We start from the raw sequence: 14104 nt of genomic DNA on the forward strand, positions 1-14104 counted from the left end.
CTGACTTGTTCAGAAGGAAGGAGTGCAAATTGCAGTTCCACATGGATGAGGTCTATACTCCTTAGCAGAAAGCCTTTGCTCTATAAAGTATGTATGTGTATCAGTAATGATAGGTGTTTCTTGCCTAAACTGATGATGTTGCCTCTTAGGAGACCAGTAATTTAGAGAACTTCCCTGTCAGGAGGTTCACATTGTATATGTATAATTCATGGCTAACCGATGTTTTGTGTGACAAAGTTTCACTGCTGAAGCCTACTCCAGCTGTTACTTTGACAGTCACTTTTGTCAAATCATGAATAGTTGAATAGTTTGACTCCTTTTTTTTATAATTGGGCTTATTCAGTTATGCAAAATAGTAATTCTGGACCACATGCTACAGAAAGCAGCCACTGAGAATCTGTACATTTAAATATTATAGTTGGTCATGGTACATGTGTTGTCAATTAATCTGACATTGTGGTGGAATGTAGACATTTGGGGTTTTGTAGGTCAAAACAGGCACCCTGAATTAAGCTTAAAACACAACAGCAGTACAGTCCTCTGCCTGCTTACTCAGGCTTTAGTCATATTCAGTGTGGCTTCTCAGGTAAGGATTGCAACCTAGGACACCAGTGCAGCTGCTGGTCCGATAAAGTCTGGTCATTGTTCCAAGTCAAAAGTGCTTTGTACTTTAGCTGAACACTCTGCAAAGCATAAGAATTGTCGTCTACCATTATCCACAGAAGTAACTTTTGATCAAAGCATTAAACTTGAAATTGTGAACTCTTGATGCAACAAAATGTTTCTACCATTACTGCAAGGGATGAAGTTGGTAAGTGAAACAAATCTAAAAATTTATCTTTATGGTTTTAAGCTTGAACACTACACCACCTCCACATTTAGGAAGAAAGGTGTTCCCACTATCTCAGTGAAGAATCACTTATGGGAGGTACTGAAGCTCTTCATGAAGTTTTCATTCCCCCTCTTGATGAAGGGCAACATCATTGCATTCAAAGACCCTGTACTACTGGTAATCAATCCTTTGCCCATTGGAGGCCTATTTAAATAGGTAGCACTCCAATACTTGAAATAAAATTATTCATATAAACAAGCCCTCAGTTGCCATTTTTACTTGTCAGTTTTGGACTTGACTGCCATTCAGTGTCTGCACCTAGAGGGAACACTGCCTCCAGGTGCTCCCAGGTAGGCTCCCAGTAGAGTTAGGTAAACTCCCAGTAGAGTTTTTGACTTAACATCTAACTCTTGTGTTGTGTATTCTGCCATTTTCTGTACTGGAGTACCTTAACCCATTTTTGCCTGGCCCACATTTGATCCCTGTTGCATATGTGCAACATCGGGCAGAAGTGGCCTGACTTTGGCTATTGAGCAGTGTAGTGGGCTGATGAGTTGTGATAACAGCAGTTATATGAAGAGCCTTGGAAGTTGAGAGTACAGCACCATCAGGCATTTTGTTTAGTGACTCTTGTTAAGGTCACATCTTTTACTAGCCTGCCTCTTCCCTTTGAGCTTATAGCACAAAGGCATATGTAAGCAGATAGGTTGCTTGTGAGATTCTGTATTGTAACAAAGCAAATAATAGCAGTTGCTGCTACTCCTTTGTTAGCCCTCCTCCCCCACCCCACCCCGTACCAATTAATATTAAAAGTTTGCCTTGGTTCAGTTATGTTTTGGCAACTAGCAGTCAATAGTTGCTGCTTAACAAGGCTTCAGAGCCTATTCCCTTTCCCAGGGCCCTGCAAGATTCCTTTTGAATATAACTTGGGGAGGGGAGGAACTAGGCCTCTGGATTTTTCCTCAATGTATCAGCTGCTTTGTCAGTATTTCAATAAAAATAAGAGTGAATTTGCATTTGGAAAGAGATCATGGTGACTGGGCAAAAGGGATTTTTCTAAAAAGCAATGACAGTTTCTTAAATCAAGAAATCTTCTATTTCAGTATCACTAGAAACACTTGTTTTTTGGGTCTTGGAGATTTTTTTTTTATACAGCACCATGGTGCTTTTTAGAGTCCTGAGCTTTGTTGAGAATGCAGTATATGCATATGCTCCAATTTATGTGTTCCCTGCTCTTTTGCACTTTGATCTGGTGACTTAATGATGAGTTGAGCAGTGAGAAATTTTGGGGCAGCACTACTTTTGAAGAAACTGCACAGGAAACATACAGCACATTTACTTTATACAGTATTTTATAAATATATAAGCAGACGTAGAAAAGAGTCGCTTCTACAGGGCAGCAGTTTTGCTACCCCACAGAGGGGCCCCATGTCTTAAGGCACTAGCTGCCTTCAGCTGACTCACAGAATACATGCTCTCTCCAATTGCAAGTAAACATGCATGTGTGCGTACAGATACCTGCACCCCCTTCTCAGTTCTATGTGAAAGATGGTAACCAACTTCTGATAGGTATGTCATTCAAACACATAGATCTCCCACCTAAACTGTCTCTTAACTCCTACTGACAAGAGACCAATTTACCATTTTGAACTATTAATAATCTGCCTAACAAAACAATGATCAGCCTGTACCTATAACTTGATCTGCAAATCTATGATAAAGCATAGGGTATAGAGGTTACAATTTGTTAAAGAACTGGCTGTTGTGTTATCAGCATATTGTATTTGGTGAGAGACAGGTTCTAGACTTTCCTATGGTGACTTACCCACCCTAACTAGCAGCAGCAGACTGTGTGTCTTGGCTGTTGATGAGACAGTCAGTATTTACTTGCTGCATTTCAAAGACTTGGAGCTAAGTTACTCTGTGTGTTTGACAATAATCACTAATAGGAAAATCAAGTAGGCTAGCTCTGAATGTGGCAGCTGAAAGTATTGGTTTGAAGATTAGATTGAGCAATCTGAAATGTCTACTATTGACAGTAGGAAGCCAAAAATGTTATGTAACTTTTATTAATTCTGACACCACTACAGGTAATTCACAAAAACAGGAAGTTAAGCACTAACTGAAATTTTTGAGATTTTTTTTAAAAGAACTAAACCTAACCTTTCTAAATTAAACTTGCTTAATCTTTAACTTGGTTGCCTTTTGACAGCACATGCCCCAATCACTGCGTGTGTCCAACAGTGCTGCCTAAACATGTCCCGGCATTAGCTCTTAAGTCACATGTCCAGACTATGAAACTATTATTGAACCTGTGTATACATATCCACTTGCAGTATATCATTTAATACAGCAGTTAAAGGGAGAGGGGCTTTAACTTTTTCTTTTCTTTTTGCCATACTGCTACTATACCTTTCATTGTGACTTCTGGTATATAGTATGTGAGTTGGATTCTTGTGATTCTGAAAAGTAGAAATGAGGTGTGGTGGTTCACTTGTCCATGTACTCAGGACAGAGTAGGAGCTCAATGATTTTTACAGTAGGAGTTGTACTATCCTACTATGCAGGAGCACTCCTGCTGTTGTTGAAACCTTATGCAAGGAACTATAGTTGGGAAGAAGCATCAGGCTCAGTGGGAGGTAAATTGAGAAATGTATCTAGGGGAATATATTAATGTCTAAGGGGCTCTTGTTTTTCTTGAGAGAGGATATGGGGCTCATGTTACATTAAGGGCACAATCCTAACCAGGTCTACTCAGAAGTAGGTCCTATTTTGTTCAATGGGGTTTACTCTCCAGAAAGTGTGGCTAGCCTAAGGCTACAATCCTATGCAAATTTACCTGGGAGTAAGTCCTACCTAATACAATGGGACTTATTTCTGAGTAAACATGCACAGCCTAGCACTCCAATAAATCTTTTATACTCCTTTGGTATCTTTTGAAATTCCATATTGCAACCTGCTCTACAAGTATGTTTCAAAGTAACAATAACTGGCAGAAGAAATAGCTAATGGGGAAATCTTGAGTTGATTTTTGTTAAGGAATTAAGGGGGCATGGCTATGGGGGGAGGGCCATGATCAGCTTTACCCAGGCCAGGGCCATCTGTGCGGCCAACTGAAGCTGTTGCCTCAGGTAGCAAACTGGCATGGGGTGTCACTACCATCCATTCCATGGTTCCTCCTCTTCCCAGTCCCTGGATTGGGAAAGGGGGGGTAAGATGAAAGTGTGGGGGAGAGGAGAATGGTAGGCTACAGTGTTAGAGGAGCGCAGGCTGGCACAGCCCCAGGCAAGGGGGGCAGCATTTGGCATGATGCCTCAGGTGCCAGGCCAGTCCTGGCTTTTCCACGACAGGTGGCTATGTGATCTGGAACAGTCTCCCCTGGCCAATTGTTGCCAGAGCTGCGAGACAGACACGTGTATGTCCCTGGTGGCGTGAGATGCTGGCCGCTGGCTCATTCAGACGTGCGTGTCGTGGCTTGCTGCAGGGCAGGCGCTCCTCGAGGGACGTGTGAACCAGAGCCCGAGTCGCAGGATGATGTAACCTCCGCGCTGCGAGGAGCAGGGAGGCGAGTTACGGGAAGCTCCGCGCTGCTCTCCCCAAGCACAGGGCGGGGGCCCAGCCCCGAAAAGGCGGAAGCATTCCCGGCCTCAGCCCCAGGGAAGGGGCGGGACGGGAGCGCTGCTGTGGTTCGCTGGCCTCGCCTTGCCCGCTCGACGTCTCCATTTTGCTGCCTGGTTGCGAGTGTGAGTTGCTGGTCTTGCAGCAGGTGAGCTGGGGGGGAAGGGGGGGCGTGGAGGGGAGGAGCAGCGACGGCCCTGGCTGCTGCCCTTGCAGGGGGCAGAGACCTGGCACTCTCCCTTTCCTTTCCACCCCCCACCTGCTTGGCAGCAAGTCCAGAGTCTGCCCCACGCACAGCGCCTCTGCAGCCCCCTTCCTTGGCTGGAGGGGCCAGCAGTTGCCCTCCCTTGCTCGGCAGGTCGCCCAGTGTCGCCTCTTTCCTCTGTGTTACTCCAGAGTAACCCAAGCGCCCTCCAGTCCCGCACCACCTACTGGCTCGCTGCAGGGCAGGCACTGACTGCAGCCCGTGATTAGTGCCTTCCAGGCCCGCCACAGGGGTTCTGGGCAGTGTGTGGGGCTGCTCCAGGTGAACTGGAATGTTCCCTCCCTCAGGGGTTTAGTTCTCTAATAAGCAGCCCTGGTAATAGCAGCACAGTCAGTTGTCAGGAGAACACACTCTCCTCTCATCTCCATGTCGAACCTTCTGCACTTGTTGACTTTCTCCCGCCTGCAACAGAGCCTACGCCCAGGGATACAGATAGAGATAAGGAGGCTCTGCAGGGTGTGTGTGTGTGTGAGTGTGAGTGAGAGAGAGAGAGAGAGAGAGAGATCACCTGCTGAACTGTCTCAGTGCACCTTGTCCAAAAGGGCAGGTGGTGGCCTGTGCTCCCCCAGTATACATTATACTTCCACATATGAGGTGGGCACCCCTTAAACTTCTGCAGGGCATGTGTGATGATCACCTGCTGAATTGCCTCAGTGCACCTTGTCCAAAAGGGCAGATGGTAGCCTGTGCTCCCCCCACCCAGACATTTCCACATGTGAGGCGGGCACCCCTTAAACTTCTGCAGGGCCTGTGTGATGATCACTGCTTCAGTGCGCCTTGTCCAATTCAGGCTGTTGCTATTCAGCCTCAATGACTAGGCCAGCGCTGTATGGGTTGGTGGTTGCACATAGGAAAATCTTCCCAGCTGAATCACTTTCTGATAATAGCACAGTAAAGAAACAGCTAAAATGTGTTATGGGACAACTAGTCTCTGAGCAGTACTGAAAAAGACGTGCTAGAGAAATTTTTGTGTGTTCATGTTTGAGCATGTTCAAGATGAATGAGGATTAGCTGCCACATTGTAAAGGTGTTTTTTTTCCCTAGCAACAAAGAAACACAATAGTTTCAATATTTAGGAAAATCCAATATCTAACTTTCCTGTACCCTCTCTCCTGAAAAATATTATCTTCAGAGCTAGTGTGGTATAGAGTAGTAACTAAGTAATGAATCTGGAAGTCCATCATTTGAATCTTGTCTCTGTTATGAACTTTCTAGATCAGGAGCATCAAACATAAGGCCTGGGAACCGGATACAGCCCACAGAAGCTTTTTATACAGCCCTTAGGTTTTCACCTGCTGAGTAGTGCTGAGGTGTTATTGCTGAAAGGGCAGCCCACATGAAAATTGGGCTCTCCCATATCTTGAAATATGATCAAGATTCATATATTTTCTCTTTTGTTATTTGCAGCTAATGAGTTCCTAAATGAGAAAAAAGTATTTATTTTTGGTTATGACCTGTTTAATGACATCATTTTTTGCCTAATGACATCACTTCCGGCCCTCAGCAGGCATCATGAATGCTATGTGGCCCTCAGTATGAAATGAGTTTGACGCCCCTGTTCTAGATGATCTAGCAAAACTCTTCTTCTTACCTGCTCCCCCCCCCCATAAAGGGTAATATAATACTACTTACTTTAAGGATTGTTATTAATATTACTACAAGATAGCGTTTGTGAAACCCTTTGAAAACTCAGGACACGATGCAGCTATTATGTATTATTGGGCCACGTAAGAAGTGTGCATTCACTGTACTAGAATATTCTTTTTCTGCAGTAATCATCACTAAATTAAACATACAGAAAGGTAAAGAAATACAGCAAGTACATTATATAGCAAAATGGAGAAATAACTATCCCTATTCACCCTAGCACAGTGTCTTTTCTAGTGGCTGTTTGCTGGAGCTCTTCTGCATCTTTTCACATTGTGAGCTCTTTTGGGACAGGGAACAATTTAGTTATAGGCATGTGCTGTTTAATAACCATTCAATTAACAACGGACCACATATATGGCAATTGCAACTCACATAGCCTGCAGAAGAGTGTCTGTTTGCAAAATAAAGAGGTTCTTAATGCAAAGAAGAGGCAATATCTCCAGTAGCCTGTGCAGGCAGCTAGTGTCTGGCAGGGAGTGTCTGTTTACATAACAAAGGCACTAGATTGGACTGAATGTTCACTTAATGACCTAATCACATAACAGTGGGGATAGGAGAGTCCCTTGGTGAAGTGGCACATGCCTGTATTTAAATTTCTCTGTAAGCTGCTTAGTGAACTATTTTTTGTTGAAAAGTGGTACATATTCATTTATAATAATATTCTTATTAATAATAATGGCAATTGGACTAAGTCATTTGTCAATGAAAATAATTTAGACAACTATTCTTGCACTGTAAATTTTGATAATTTGAAAGGGCCTATTATTCCACCATCGCTCTGTAGTGTATTGTGAAACAGATAATATCTATCTGTACTTCTCATTCTTAATTTCTGATATAGAATAGGGTAGTTATTTGATGGTTCCTTTTTTTCCACATCCTGTTTCAAGTGCAAGTTTTCCTTTGGTAAAGTGGCAAGTCACTTTTTAAAAAAATCGAGTTTGCTTGTGGTGGTTTTCTTTTAGTGCTCTACTTCAAAACCTGGTTTTCTTGTGCTATCTCTGGTGAGTTTTCTTTGCACACTAATCTTCTTTTATAGCCCCCTCCTTACTAAAAAAAGAAAAGAAAAAGATAATGCACTAAATCCACACAAACTAATATTGTGTTCAGTCAGGCTTACTTCTGAGTAAACATCATGCAGTAGTGAACTGTTCACTCTTTGATTCATAAAAGGAGTTGGAGAATATGTAAAGGTTTTGTGCTTTGTTAAAAATTATCCAGTGAGAGGCCAATGTAAAAATTTCCTCCCTTCTGAAATGTGAAGATACATGGCTTCTCTAGATAAGTTCTGATAACCAGGCGTTGGTTTGAGAATATTTTAAAAATTCAGTCACATCAGAAATCACCCACATTTGTTTTCAATCACAGTTTTCAAAATCAACTTTTATTTTATTGCTAGGGGAAGCTGAAGGCTTGGGAAGCACAGAAAGTGCTAAGAGAATCTGTTAATGAATAAACAACTAATGAATGAAACTTTGGGTTGGTGTGTGGAACCCTGCAGTGATACTTGTGGCTGAAGTAATTAGCATTCTCAATTTAAATAATAAGAGGAAATGGAGTAGGGTCACATGTGAAGCATGGGACTAGCAGCATAATTGCTAGCTGTAGTACTCCTCACTTGAAGCAGAAGCAAAATACAATGTGTTCTTGCATACTTTCTCTTGCACAAAGTTTCACAAAGTTCCTGCTTCCCAAATGTGAACTTCACAGTATCAGTGGGGGATACTTCCAGGACCAGTTTAAGGAGTAATCCAGGGTGGGGATCCGTTGTATATTGCCTACAGAGCAGCCTTTATTTGTGGTTACCTCTGACCTTTCTCTATCGGTTCTCTGTATTTGCCAGCAAACCCAGGTGTGTCTCATACTATACTGTGCTTTTGAGTAGGCTAAGTTTATTGTCACCCTGAGCCTCCTTCCAAGCTCAATTGAAAACCTTTTGCAGCAGGCTACTTACTCTCAAACTCAGTGTGATATAGGAGATGGAAGGGTTTTCTTGTGATGAGCTGGGGACCCTCTGCAGGGGGTATGGACCACTTGACCTGGGTGAATGGATTGGTGCTTATGTGATCATAGCTGCATGTCATTCATATTTCAAGATTCTGAATAAGAGAGCTTCCTTATCTAACTTTCATTTCTGTGTTCCTTGGGGCAACCTGTGGTCAGACAGGGCAAAACATCACATTGGGTAAAATTAGTACTCACTCTGTTAAAACTGTGGGACTTAGAACTTTGTGCAGTTTCAGTGTGTAATCCTATTTAGGTTTGGAAATTCCCAAGAACTTCAAGCTGGTGGGAAGCAACATCCGCTGGCCTGCAGTGTTGCAAGAAAAGTGATTCTAGTAATAGATTTCTCAGTCTTGTATTGGAAGAAGTTTTCAGAGAAACAAAATGGCAGATAGGGTATGCTTGCCTTAAGGGAATTTCTCATGAATTTAGGAAAATCTTCATGTGTACACTAAGTAGTGTTTTCAAAGTATTGTGTTGGTTCTCAGAGGAGAGTAAGTGTTTGTAAACTTATTTGCATAACTACTCATTTAACATAAATAGAGCCTTTTAAATTTTCTGGGAAGCTTTTTATCTTTATAATGTTTCTCAAAAAGCCATTTAAGCTTTCCAGTTTATGAATGGACTTAATCTGTTTTCTACTTGGTTATATAATTCAGGAAGGGTGTGGTCTTCCATTTGGTTTCAGGATACTCTGAAGCATGCAAAGGTTTGTGACTCAGTGTAATATGAAAACGCAGCTGACTAATCTGGAGTAAAGCATACTTTGCAATAAGTTCATATCTCTGGGAAAACAGAGAATATCAGGACCATAGTAGGACCTCTGGAGGCCTGACCACCTCATTGATCTTCAAGGTCCCATTTTTAAGAATGGTGTTATGGGGGGGAGTGCCTATAATATTCAGCTCAATTGCTCAGCAGGAAACTTATTCCTGCCGCCTTGTGTTTTGGCCAGTGAGTGCAAAGGAATTGGGATGATCAACACCTTTTTAAGGACTTTAATTACAATTGCCTCTTATCTTATTGTTGGTCACGTTTGATCTTGAACATGTATTTTCCACCAAGATCTCTGGTACTGTGGTTAATGTTGCAGCTGACTGACCTTTTCAGGAAGCTTTCACCCATATGCCCTTCCCTGTTGCATTGTTATGTACTTCTAGGACAGATCTCCAAACCTTGACCCCGGGGGCCAGATGTGGCCCGTGACAAACCTATATCTGGCCTGTGGCAAGCCTCTGCCCCCCTGCAAGCCTCTGGCTGCTCAACAAAATGTGATCAGAGCTGTGTTCCAGTTGCGTCCGGAGGGTGTTCTGAGGGCTGGGGAGGCCATACGCCTCCCCTCAGAATGCCTTCTAAAGGCCTAAAAAATCACGTCCTGGTTTTCCTGAAGAACCAGAAGTGCCGTTTTTGGGCTGTTTGAGGGCCTTAGGGTTTTTGAGGCTTTCTAATGTATTTATTTAAATTCTGTATTTAAAATATATTTATTTTTCTGGCCCTCAACATCATGCCAGATATTTGATGTGGCCCTATGGCCTAAAAGTTTAGAGACCCCTGTTCTAGGAAATGTAGCACCTATTTGAGAAACCTGTTTATGCTTGGCAGATATTCTGAAATTCTTTTTCTTTCTTTTTAATAGAATGTCGTACCCAGGATATCCTCCTTCAGGCTACCCAACTTTTCCTGGTTATCCTGTAAGTATTAATTGTCTTTTTTATGAAAGTCAGTTTCCAGGTCCTGTCTCTTTGTTGCACACTCGCATGACCAACAAAATGGTAGCTAAGGTGGAGCTAAGTAGCTAGAAAGGCTGTCAATGGCTCTTATTTTATTTAATTATTTGAAGAATTTCTGCCCTGCCTTTCTCCTGGTAAGCTTGCTCAGGGCAGCTTATAAGATTTAAAAACATATAACAATAATAAAACATTAAAAACAAAATACAGACAAAAATCCCAATGGATTGCATAAAATAAATTAAAAATTATATTTGAGTAAAATGTTACTCCATCATGTCAGCCATTGAAAACCATCCTGAACAAAAAGGTTTTAAGGTCCTGCTGAAAGGTGTCCAAGGAAGGAGTAGTTTTTAGTTCCAAGTGAAGGAAGTTCCTCAGTTGGTGCACCACCACTGAGAAGGCCCTATTCCTCACTGCCAATACCCTCACCTCCATCAGTGGCATGGTTCAAAGGGCTCCCTCTGATTACCTCAGAGAGCTGGATTATAAGGGCTGTCTCTCAAATGCCATGTTCCTGAGCTGTAAAGGATCTTAAAAGTCAAAACGAACACCTTGAATTGTGCCTGGAAATGAACTGGCAGCCTGTGTAGCCACCAAAACATCAGTCCAGTGGAGTTGAACATGCAACTGTGTGGGCAGCCAGATTCTGCCCATTGCATTATCCGGAGAGTTCAAAGGCAGTCTCATGTAGAGCACGTTGCCGTAACCTAATCTAGACGTCACTAAGACGTGAGTCACCATGACCGTGTCTGAGTGATTCAGGCATGGTTGCAGCTGTCAGATCAACCAAAGCTGAATGAAGACTCCCCTTGCCAGAGCCACCACTTGGATATGCAAGAGCAGCTGTGCATTCAGGAGAACTCCTGTGCTGTGGACCTGCTCTTCAGAGGAATGCAAACCCCATTCAGAAGAGGGCAATAGCCCACTCCTACTGACAGTTTAAGGTGGTTTCTGTCTAGATAGAACATGAACTATCCCATATTTCATAATGTTCCTTGATCACAGATTTCTCCCAAGGAATGTTCTGTGTAGACTTTGCAGTATTGTCCTGGTGCTTAAGCATTAGTGAATAGAACATGCAATTATGGAGAGAAATGCAACTTTTTGAATAAGGCAACACTATGACATTTTTAGATCATTGTCTAATGGAATTACTTTTTTTAATTACAGCAGCGGTTCCCAAACTTCCTCTGTTCACAGCACCTTTTGTATCAGAGTGATTCTTTCATGGCACACCTACAGTTCCATTGCTATCTTAGAAACACACAACTGGAACATATGAGAAAATACCCTGCAGTGTGTGCAGTGCACCCAGGGCACTGCAGTGCAGTTTGGGAACCCGCTGACAGCCTAAGGAGAGTGGGCTGGCATATCACCTTGTGTTTATAACTTGCTTTTGAATTTCCTCTGTATTTTCTGATAGCCCTGTACCTTTTTTCATGAGTAGATATATCTTACTGAGTTACAGAGTTTGGATTCAAAAGTGGTTTCAAATATCGGAGATGCTGGCTATGTTATGTTTGGTCTATATATAGGAAGAGAATGTGCATGTTGGTTGAAGTGCAGTGTGAATATATTGCTGCAGTCCCTTGATCTGGCAGCTGCTTAATCTGTGATAAGCTCTTTCAGATGAAGTACATTCATGCTCTTCTGCCCTCAGCTTCACGTTTATGCATCCACTCGTGGAGATTGCCTTTCCAGCTGACAAATATTTAGAACTGGTGTATATCTGTATATTTGAAAGCAAACCTATTTTGTGGAAAGATTTTCTTGGACCTTTTCTGGTGTGCAGTCTTTAGTCCACCTTGGAAATTTGATATGAAAATGTTTCCAAAGACGCAGCCCAAATTTGTCTGGTGCTGTTGATTTGTTGTCTTTCAAGAATCCTCTCTAGATACGGGGACAATTTTGTTCAAACTATTTTTAGTTGCCTGAAAGTAGCTGTGCCCCTCTCTATTTGACAGATGAAAGAAACCAAGCAGAACTAAGTGAGAGCATCATTCTAGAGGCTAAATTGCAACCAATCCATTAAAAGGAAATTAAATAAAAATAATTCAAATAGATTATGTGCATTTAAAATGCAAGATTAGTCAGAATGTGTAATAACGTACAATGTTTAAAGAAAATTGTTTAGTTTGTGCGTACTTAAATGTTAAGAATGATGGTTCATCCTTGTAGAGTTACGTTTACCCAAGGTTTATAACTTGTTAACAGTGTCATTTTAGTACCCCTTATAAGTAATTCAGTTCACTAGCTTTATATTTCATAATTTAATAAACCACTTTAATTAGAACTGTTTTGTGACTTCAGTTGCCTAGCAAGCCCTATTTTAGTTATTGTTACCTAACTTTATACTATTTGTGTGTCCCCCTTGGGGATTAACTCTTGTCCACAATTCAGGAAAAAAATCAGAAGATGGACTCTCCAATATTTTCACCTTTTATAACTGATGCCATCCTCTCCTCGGCCAGCCCAATCCTGAGCTGCCCGGAGCTGTGGGACCGGGCGGCTCCACAAAGGGCTCCCACCGGATCCCGAGCCTCTTGCACTACCGCGGGAGGCTCCTCGGGTAAGGGGACGTTTGTCCCCTTCCCCTGAGTAAGGGAAGTAGTTCCACAATGGGACTACTCACTTTAGTGGCGACGAAGTGTTTGGTCGCTCCGCGGACCCGCCTCTTCCCTGCCCCTGGGAATGCCTCCCCTCTCCCCGGAACGCTTCCCCCATGCCCCAGGGAACGCCCCCATTCTGCAGCCTGGTGGTCACGGAGCCCGGCAGTAAGCTCCGCAAACGCACCTTATGGCACGTTTGCGACTGTGGTTTGCACCGCGGAGGCGCACTGCGGACCATAGGATTGGGCTCTGAGTATGTTATCTATCCCTTTCTTATGGGCAGTGTTAAAAGCATTCTTACTCTATCAACAGTACTAGCCAAATACAATTGCCTTTTTCTTTAGAGCTTAAATACTGGTGAAGGGAACTTTCCTCTAAAAGGTGAAAGGGTTCAGTGATGCAGAGTACCCCCCCTCAAAATTATGCACATGTTGTAGTTTGTAAAAAAAAAAAAAAAATAGTAACATTTCATTGATTCTTCTTTCTCTGAAAGTGTGCACAGGATTAGTTTTTTAAATTTTTTTTAATTTTTCCAAAAACAAAAATAACAAACACACATAACACATAATACAATACATACAATATATAAACACAGTATTAGAGGGTACAAGACATCATACCTCAGTATAACTAATAAATCATTACGTATTTCCTAATCCATTTCTTCTTCTACATTAGCCTCTTAATATCATTTATCATTTATCTATCATATCATATATCATATATATAATACATTCGTCTAAATACCCTATCTTATACTTCTACAACTTTCTTTTCAACCAAGCATAAAATAATTTTCATTATTCAATCTATATCTGTTTCTCTGTTGATCCAAGCTCTCTAAAAATCTGTCCATTTCTGCCACGGTCATTATTTTCTCTATTAATTTCTTTCATTGGGATCTTCGTGTCTTTCCAGTATCTAGTATATAAAATCCTCACAACAATTAAAATCATAATCCAATATCTAACATACTAAATTCTAGCAACTTTTAATATCTATAACATCTAAAATTAATATATCCCCATGACTAAATGCATAAACATATACGTAAACATCCAAAAATTATCACCTAAAATTAATTCTAACTCATTAAAATTATCCTCTAAAATTCTAACATCTATTAATATCAAGCTAACTAAACATTTTATACATATTACATATCATCTGTAAAACTTATATAAATTCTCATTGACATCTAATAAGCTTTAATTTCTAACATACAAAATTAGTACATTACTGTCTTTCTTTTTATCTACTCACTTGTCTCCAACCTAGATATCCACAGGTCTGCCAAATCTCTTCTCTAGACTTTAACTTTCCATCTTTTTTCTAATAAATTTCAGATGAATTTCTCTTAACAGATCACGATTTAATGCACTTGCTCTTCTTGATA

General features: G+C 41.5%; 1 protein-coding gene across 1 annotated transcript in view; it reads left to right on the forward strand.

Annotated features, from left to right (window-relative positions):
* Positions 1-4413: 4413 nt before the first annotated feature.
* ANXA7 (annexin A7) overlaps positions 4414-14104 on the forward strand; it is a 31723-nt gene continuing 22032 nt past the window's right edge. Inside the window, exons 1-2 of the mRNA XM_066620409.1 lie at positions 4414-4598; positions 10006-10060. Of these exons, the coding sequence (XP_066476506.1) occupies positions 10007-10060 (54 nt within the window). The 5' untranslated portion in view covers positions 4414-4598; position 10006. The remainder of the gene's footprint in view (positions 4599-10005; positions 10061-14104) is intronic.

The sequence above is a fragment of the Tiliqua scincoides genome, chromosome 3, assembly GCF_035046505.1.
Source record: "Tiliqua scincoides isolate rTilSci1 chromosome 3, rTilSci1.hap2, whole genome shotgun sequence".
NCBI classification, from domain to species: Eukaryota; Metazoa; Chordata; class Lepidosauria; order Squamata; family Scincidae; genus Tiliqua; species Tiliqua scincoides.